General features: G+C 37.2%; 2 protein-coding genes across 2 annotated transcripts; one reads left to right on the top strand and one right to left on the bottom strand.

Moving 5' to 3' along the window:
- Window positions 1-693: 693 nt before the first annotated feature.
- Window positions 694-2975, bottom strand: LOC130511816 (uncharacterized). The gene has a single exon (XM_057009515.1). The coding sequence runs from the start codon at window positions 2670-2672 to the stop codon at window positions 837-839; it is 1836 nt and encodes a 611-aa protein (XP_056865495.1). The 5' UTR covers window positions 2673-2975; the 3' UTR covers window positions 694-836.
- A 2449-nt stretch (window positions 2976-5424) lies between these two features.
- Window positions 5425-7098, top strand: LOC108831334 (uncharacterized). The gene is made up of 4 exons (XM_018604887.2): window positions 5425-5855; window positions 6263-6421; window positions 6507-6615; window positions 6707-7098. Exons 1-4 carry the CDS (start codon window positions 5532-5534, stop codon window positions 6919-6921), a joined length of 807 nt encoding a protein of 268 aa, XP_018460389.1. The 5' UTR covers window positions 5425-5531; the 3' UTR covers window positions 6922-7098.
- Window positions 7099-9507: the final 2409 nt, after the last annotated feature.

Below are 9507 nucleotides of genomic sequence, written 5' to 3'. Positions count from 1 at the left end.
ACAAGCTTAATCTTAATCTTACTTAATACAAGAACTAGCTTACTATGTAGGAAGACAGAGACCAGAACTCAAAGATAGAGGAGACAAGAACTCACATAGAACTGTAAGCTTCGGAGAGAGAGGGTTTGATAGAATCGTCAGCATAGCTTTCTGTATCCCTCCGGTGATTCCTGCAAACTCCAATGTTATCCAAACTTCTTCTCTGCGTTTCAGTTCATGGATAATTTCTCTTTACCCCTCCATTTTCAGTTTATTACAGTTTAGTCCCCCGATTTGTTTTCAAATGACAGTTAAGTTGGCTTTTCAAACAAAACCTTCCCTCTGGTTAACTAGCATGCGGATTCGGTTAGTTCGGTTCAACATAAATTTTACCGAATTGATCCGAAATAAAATTTGGTTCGGTTCGGTATTCAATTAGTTCGATTTGCGAAAATCTTGCCAAAGTTTTCTATTCCAGTAAAATTTTGGATAATTTCGATTAAATTTCAGTTAACTTAGTTCGAAATTTGATTAATGCACTTGGTTCATTTCAAAATTTTTAAGTTGGTTGGTATAATATTTTTTTTCTAAAACACCAAAGTAATTCAAACCCAAAACAGATTTTAAAAAACTACTGAATCAAACCAGATTTTTACCGAAATTTCGGTTCAAACCCAGGCCTACCAGCTGGTCAAATACAGTCTAAGAGCATCATTATTCATTAAAAAAAAATTCATTTTATTCAACAATATAAATCTCAAACAGAGAGAACTCAAGATTCTCATCAACAATGACTGTAAACAATTATTACATCAAAATAATACAAAGTGAATGAAGCAATTGTGAGTGTAGTAGTATCATCTGAAATGGCGGTTCCTGATAACGCCAGTGCCACCTCCTCTACGTTGCTCACCAGAATGAAGTTTCTGCAATCTAATCTGTTCTCTGAACTTGGCTATGAACTCATCAGCCTTTCTATCAACTTCGTAATGCTCATTGCTTACATTGCTCTGGCTTTCCCAAGCAACAACTTCTTCTTCTTCTTCTTCTTCTTCCTCCTCCAAGGTTTCTTGAGGTTGCACAGCCTCGGTCTCGGTCTCTTCCGCATCATCTTCAGGCTCTGAATGCTGCTTCTCCTGGTGTAGTACTATTGCTAGTTCTTGTTGCCATTGTCTTCTTGGTTTTGTTCTTCCATGGCTTTCCCCTCTGTCATCAGATGAATCACCATGGTTGCGGTCAGATCTTATGGTCCTCACTGACTTTCCTCTAGATGAAACTTTGCTAGAACTTCTCCAAGATTGCGGACTGTTTGGTATCACTTCCTTGTTCTCCTCACCAGGAAGATCATAATCCTCAGAGTCGACATCATCATCATCCGCAGAGTTTCTTTTGCTGTCTTTCACCACCAAAGTGTCGCTGCCCCCTCGTGAAGAAAGCATTGCACGCCTTGGTTGGAACTCAAAAGAGTCGTGGCTCCGCACCTTCTTGACACTCACCTTGTTATGGTCAGACTCTAATCGTTTCTCAAACAGATGGCTATCACTCTTCTGCTGAAGATACCGTCTTCTACTAGTAGTGGAATGATCAGCACCATCAGGAGGATAAGATCTGCGAGACTTGTTCTTCCCTGATTCAGATCCCTCTAGTTTATCTTCACATCCTAACAAAGAACCATCACTGTAATAATGCCTAGACTGTAAGACACGCCTGTGAGTATCATCAGGAGATGGAGACAGTGGTGGTGATGGTGGCAATGATGGCGAGCTAGACCGTGATGAACCTTGATGACTCTTTTCCTCCACGTTAGAGTCTAAAGACTCTCCGGAGACAGAACGAGAAGGCGAGTATCTGTTCTTCTGATCATGTGACTCAAAGCTAGTTTTTGATGAAGAAGAAGAAGAAACACTAGACCGGGTCGTAAACCGGGTTTCATCGTCTGCCGTTCCCATCATCTCAGGACTAGAATGCCATGGAGAAGAAGACGGAGCAGCAGCAGCCATGACCTCATCATTATCAGCAGCCAATGACTCATCCTCCTCAGCTTTCTCCTTGTCCTCAAGAGCCGACCTTAAACTCCTAACCGGCAAGCCTAGTGACTGGTGCACAACGTGGTGACCATCAAGACCATAAGCTGGTCGAGCAACCACAACCTTAGACCTTCCTTGAACATACTGCGAGTTCCAAGCTTGCACTTGATTGATCTCACCATATTCAGACAAAGATTCATCCACAGCGAAGGAATCAGACTTATTCATCTCTTTCACCACCGCAGAAGCTCGACCACTCACATCAACAAAACTACATGGATTCTCCAACTCCTCCTCCTCGTCGAAAACAGAGGGAACCTGGAGGATTCTAGACACGTATGACAAGGAAGACTCATCATCTACACCACTCCTCCTTAACTCCACATTTGATTCGACATTCCTACGGCTAAACAAACCGTAAGCGACGGCAATGCCGACGAACAGGAGATGAATCAGTTCCCAGAGCTTGGTGAGAACCGTCTCTCCGACGAAATCGGGAGCCTGAGAAGGGAACAACGGCAAGGCGAGGAGGAACATACCGAGTAGGACAGACTTATTAGAGAAGAATCCTCCACCGGTGGGGGAGACGGACACAGACGGCGGCGTAGCGGCGGCGGTGCTTCGCGGAGGAGAAGTATGCTTGGTGTATGGCTTGGGAGACGACATTTTGATTTTGAGATCTCGAGTGAAAGAAGGAGAAGAAGAAGAAGTGTTGTTTAGGGCTTTGATGTGATAGTGAGTAAGGTATGTGGAGGAAGGAAAGAAGACTTCGTAGCGACGTAAAAGACAGATCTAACATTAAAGTTTGTGTTTTGTTCAGACAAAGAGTGAGAATGCAAACTATCTGCAACAGCTTAAAGGAATCAGAGAGAGAGAGAGAGAGAGAGAGAGAGAGAGAGTAAAGAAGCTGCTTGTCGGAAAGTCCGTTGTCGAGATTTACGGAATTGACCTTGTCGTTATCTGCTACGCGAAGCATTCGACCTCGGTTGAGATTTTTTTAACATTAGAACAAAAGAAGATCGTATCTTTTCAGTTGTGTTCTGCAAGAGATTCTAGATTGGTCTGACTTCGTCTGACGTGGACCCGAAATATGTCCAAATGTTGACGTAATGTGGGCCATACAGTTTTATTTTGGTTCATAACGAAAGGAAACATAATGGGCTGATTATTTCCAGCTAGGCCCAAGACCGGATTATTTGATGTAGCCGGTTCATTCTTGATGGTTTCTGAAAATGTTTGGATCATATAAATGTAACTAGGTGTCCAAGACCCGATTATTTGATGCCGGTTCCCGCCGGTTCATTAGTCATCCTGGTGGTTTCCGATGATGCTGGATCAGTGGATCATATAAATGTAAACTTCGCAGTATTTGCCCTTTTAAAGTTTTTTTTTTCTTGTAATTTTAATGGGTCATGTAAAAACAAAACTTTTATCACTTTCATGTAATGATCTTCCTCGCAGTTTCCTTGTGAAAAAAAATTCACCTAAAAGAGACTACATTCCTATGTATCTAAAGTGGCATTAGATTGTAGTACCATTCCCATGTTAATGCTTTTTTAACATAAATTTATTAATTAGATTCTAAACAAATTATACAAATACAAAATACAACAAACAATAATAGATAAAATGATACATAAAACGTTAGTTACAGAGAATAACTTGAGAAGATGATTTTCTTTGAGAAATCTTGATTAATAGAGTAAAAACTCTATTAGTTTTTTGCAATCTTCAAATTTGTCGTATTATAAACATCGATTCTCTTTGTTGTATTATATTGGTCATATTCTAATTTAAATCTATATATATTTTTGGTTTAAAATATAGTGTATTGATTCAAAAGTAAAAATAAAAATTGGAACGGCCAATTTTCAATGATTGTACCAATATCACCATTCAAACGTGCTTACCAATTTTCAATAGTTGTACCAATTACTCATCTGTTCTTCCAATGTCGGTACCCGCAGGAGGTTTGGCAACTAGCTCCCTTCATCACCGATATGGATTACAGCGGAATAACAGATTTGTTTACCGATTGGCCCTCATTCAGCATTCAAACGTGCTTACCACCGGCTGGTGTCTCTGCTGATTCACTCTTCCTCTGGATCCTATGGTCATTGTGGAGAGCGCGCAACTCTTTCTTCTTTGATGGCTTCTCCACGACTCCTGAGGATACTCTATCTACAGCCATCAAACTAGCTCGAGAATGGAGCCGTGATAGTAAAACAGAGACGTTGCAACCTACTAGGAAGAGTAGACAGGAAGTGGTAGAAGAACCGGGTGTAGTCGTTGTACGCTCAGATGCTGCGTGGTGCGCAAGAAGAAACGTTGCAGGCCTTGGATGGACAGTCCTAGCTCCACAAGAACAGAACCATCAACAGCATCGGGAGTTTGTTGGCTCACCACTAATGGCGGAGAGCTTGGCTCTAAGAGAAGCGGTCCTCACGTGTAGACGAATGGAGATGCAGCACCTGCGGTTTGAATCTGATTCCTCGCAGCTTATGACGCAGCTTATGACGTGTGTTAACTCGGGTTCGGGAAGTGCAGAGATACATGTTATAGTCTCTGATATTTTAAAACTTGTTTCTGCTTTTGAATCTATCTTGTTCGTTTGGATTCCACGAGACAGGAACTTTGTGGCTGATAGATTGGCAAAAGCTGCCCTGGTTGTAGCTGAACCTTTGGTGATTGTGGATGCTCTTAATGCTCCCAACTAACCTTTTTTTATTTAATGAATGAGTTCCAAAAAAAAAAGCACCAATATCACCACACAATAAAGAGACTATATCTTGTATTGTGTGTTTTCTTTTTCTGCATCTTGCTTCTATCTCTATATTATATTCTGCATCTTAAATCCATGGTGGTTTATCTAGTGGTCGTTGTTTCCATAACAAATTTTATAAGATTTGTTTCAAACATCAGATAGTCCTCATCCCTGATGATAAACCACTGGAAATTACAACAAAACTAACAATATATGTCAGATTTGACAAGGCTCAGCAATAAACGCTGAAAGATATCGGATGTAGTCTTTAGAGATTGCACTTGTGAACGAATGAACAAATCTTATAAAAACATCATGCTTTTGTTTTGGATTGCTCTCACAACTATGTTTCTGTTAAATTATATGATTGGAAAATAAATTAGTGAAGGGGAGAGAGAGCCACCGATACAAATGCCTAAAAGGTGTAATGCAGTTTCAATCAACGATTTATTTATTTTAATTTATTTAACCGGTTAGTTCTTAGTAGTTTCTAATAATTTTGGATTCAGATAGATGTAACTTCGTAGTAATTTCAGTGAGTCATGTAAAAACAAGAATTTAATAACCTTTTGTGTAATGATGATCTTCCACGCAATTTCCTATTATGGAATAAAATTCCTCGTGAAGACACCACTTCGTTACAAACTTGATTACAACAAAAAAAGGTGTTCAAGAAAAAAAAACAAAAAAAAAAAGAAAGATCATTGCATGTATAAATATCTTTGCCGTGTCTACTAGCAAAGACCACACAGAAAAAAATCATGGAGTCTGCTAAATCAAACATGAATGGCCACCAAAATGTTATCGTGATGCGTCACGGTGATCGACTTGACCATTGCGAGCCACACTGGGTGTTAACCGCTGAGAGACCGTGGGATCCTCCGCTCGTTCACAATGGTAAGGTTCGAGCATTTCAAACAGGTCAACGAATCCGATCTCAGATTGAGTTTCCGATTCATCGAGTATTTGTCTCTCCTTTCCTCCGCTGTATCCAGACCGCTGCCGAAGTCATCGCCGGTCTCTCAACCATCGACAACGCTATGTCTTCTAAAGACGTGCCTTCCATCGATAACTCTAACCTCAAGGTTAGACAATAACACTATAATTCTGTATAGTGTAATATAGTAGTAGTTCTCTTTTTTACTTTTTACTAATATTAGTGAAGTATCATAAAAAGAAGTTAAAAAAAAGAAAAAAAAAGTGAAGTATCATAACAGATACTTTTACTTTTTACTAATGTTGGTCAAAACCTAATAGTTTGAGTCTCTGAATATGTGTATATGAATGGTAGACCTAAAAATAATATATGCCCACAAAGTACTTATATGTGAGTTGTAAACGGACAGAAGGAGTATTAACCCACAAAGTACTTATATATGTTGAATAATGAAATATTTACTAATTAATTTTGTTAGATGAAACTTCAAAAACTCTGTTGATAGTTTGTATTGAAGTATTTGGGATGCTTTATGCCTTGTCTCCTTTGCTTCAGGTAGCTATCGAATTTGGATTGTGCGAGACACTGAACACAGTGGCTATTAAGAGTGAGGTTGTTCCCAAAGATGGGAAGTTTGATTTCGAGTTTTCAGATCTTGAAGCTATGTTTCCTGTGGGAACATTTGATCACAATGTGGACATGGCCTATAAAGAGGTGCTCTCTCTACGACAATTGGTTATAAATTTATAATCTTAATATTATATACATTTTCCTCGATTCTGATGTTGGTCGTGTTTAGTTGCCACAATGGGGAGAATCTGTGCAAGACTTCAAAGAACGATATGTTCATACATTGAAGTTTCTTGCAGAGAAGTATCCTTCAGAGAATTTGTTACTAGTCACCCATTGTAAGCAAAAACATTATGGCTTTTTAGTTTTAACTCAAAATCGACATTTCTCTAATCTTGAGACCCTTTTTTATTGGTTGGGAAATTGCAGGGGGAGGTGTAAGTTCTATGCTTTACAAATACTTCAAAGACGCAACTAAGTACTTAGTAGATTACTGTGGTTGTGTTGAACTGAGAAGGCAGGTTCCGTATAATGATGCATTTGGTGACTCTGAGGAATTTGAGGTGGTTACTAGTCATGGTGTAGCTTTCAAAGACAACAAGCTTCCAGTCCATGGTCCTCTTACAATCAAATCTCCTATTTAGCTGGTTTTGTAATATAAAAATTCACTGAAAGATCGAACATGGTTCAATCTGTTTTCCTTCTTTCCCACAAAATCTCAAACACGCATTTATGGTTCGATCTCTATATTTATTTATTTTATTTTTTTCATTTTTTCATTTCCCCCATTTTCCGCTCATGTAATCTATTTTTAAATTTTAATCAAGGGGCAAAATGACCTAGGGCCATATATATGTTGAATAGACCCTACTTGCACTTCTCATCAGGGAGAGACACTAAAATCAGAAGCTCTTTCTTGGACTTGCAATATTCATTGCCTCCATAATCTTGAGGGAGTTTGCAGGCCATTTAAAATACGATTACTTTCAAGGATTTGCAATTGGTTTCAACTTACTTTACGTTTTTAGAAGTAGTGGAAACGACATGACAGATCAAGGAGGAAATATTATCTTCTTCGTTTCCAATCACTACTTTAGACTTCGCTTATATATTAAATATAATTTAAAAGAATGTAAAGAAATATATTGAAGGAATTCGAATTTCTCAAACTGTTATCTAGACTTGCTAACGGGTCGCATGTTATTACAATCCTGCAATATTTATTTATACTTCCTAGAAAGACCATAAACCTTGCTTTTGATTCGTCACTCTATTCATCAGCAGTTGTCATCACATCCACCTGGTTCGTAATATTTTTTTTTTCTTAATGAATGTTAAATTTTATTCATCAAAAAAGTTTTTATACAATTAGTGTTTCCTGTTTCTTGTGCAACAAGCAATAAAACAAACCAACTCAAAGAAATAAAGTCCTAACACTTACTCTTCTCAAATTGCTAAATCCTTCTATTAACCCACTACTCTAAACTCCCAATTCCCCCTCAAATTTGATCATGTGACACAAATCAAGTTTGGAAATGCTATAAGATTCTCTTCGTTAAAACTCTCATTAGAAAAAACTCAATTGGGATAAAACTGTAATAGAAGAAAAAGAGTAAAAATCTTATAGCTAGAAGACAAATTTTTTGACAAAACTTCAACTACTCCTTCCGAAGATCTCAAACTCAATCAGGTTGTCTTGGTTCGTAATGTCTCTTAACACAGCCAAAACAAGTACGATGATAGTATATGCCATGTTTCTTTTGGTTACAACTTATTTGCCTCAACACAGTAATGTTGAGGTCCGAGGTTTTAACCCTATTAAACCGTCCGTTCTGTCACCGAACTCTATTGTCCTAAGTGATTTTTTAAAGGTGAATCCAGAGTTTTAGATTCGCGTAATCTTTTTAATAAGTTTTATTGGGTTTAAGGCTAATCGTATTTGTTTCAGTATTAAAACAAACCAAGGTAAGACTCGTATTTTCGACATTGCTTATGATTCTGGAGTTTTTCACCAAAAATTCTCGGTGATCAACATTCCAACCTTTTCATAGGTGCATATCAACATCGTTTTATTCGACTATCAATTGTTCTCTTGAACAATAGCTTTAGGGATGGATAAAAGTGGAAGTCCTCCATAGGTTTTTTTTATTGGTAAGTGTGACGCCCCTTAACGGTTCTATCTTTCATTGTTTTGTAATGTTTTCTATTTTTGTTATACTATCGAGTATATCTCTGAAATATTCTATTTCGATTGTAAATTTTGATGATCACTGAACATTCTATAATATAACGAGGAGTTCTCACTTGATAGCTAAAAATAAATTGTAAGAAAAAACCAGTAAAAAGTCAGTAAATCCAGTAAAGCAATTAGAACTGAGGAGCTCTCGCTTGAAAATGACATAAATACAAATTCTCATATTATATACCTTTGTACTCTATTTATCCATGTCACTTATAAAATAATTTTTATTAATTAAATAATAAAGCATATTAAGATAACAATATTTTGTGGCTGAGAAACTCAATTTCAGAATCTCTCCACTGAAGTTGCTCTTATGTTATCTTGACAGTAAATCCAAATAGTTGCGGACTAATGACAATGTTTATTTGTTGTTTATTACCTCTCTACATTTCGTTTTCGTCTATACATTTATTTGGACTACTTAATAGCAGGTCACGTCATATTAGATTAAAATAAGATTTTAAAGATGCTTTTTTTTCTTGCGCAACTGATTTTATTTAATTATTTAATTTATATATTGTAGAAAGTTAAAAGATGTAGTAGTTGACCAAAAATGAATGCAGTTCGATTATGAATTAACGATTTATTTATTTAATCGGTTCATTCTTGGTGGTTTCTATGAATGTTGGATTATATAGATGTAAACATCGTAGTATTTTCAGTGACACTTCTAAAACAAAACACTAAATAACTTATTGTGTAATGATCATCTAACGTATTCCAAAGGTCAGACCAGGACCAACAATCAGAGAAACAATGGAATATGTTAACTCAATACCGTTTTAATCGTTCATGCTTGGTACTTTCTTATGGTGTTGAATATATTAATGTAAACTTTGTAGTTATTTCAATTAGTCATGCAAAAACAATTACTTATTGTGTAATGAAGCTCTTCCATGCAATTTCCTATTGTGGATCATAAGCTTTATTACACCAAAAGCAAAAGATCATTGCATGTATAAATACATCCAATTGCTTCTACCAAAAA

The sequence above is a fragment of the Raphanus sativus genome, chromosome 4 (assembly GCF_000801105.2).
Source record: "Raphanus sativus cultivar WK10039 chromosome 4, ASM80110v3, whole genome shotgun sequence".
NCBI lineage: Eukaryota > Viridiplantae > Streptophyta > Magnoliopsida > Brassicales > Brassicaceae > Raphanus > Raphanus sativus.
Note: the sequence above shows the minus strand (reverse complement) of the source record. Positions and strands in the feature narration are given on the sequence as shown.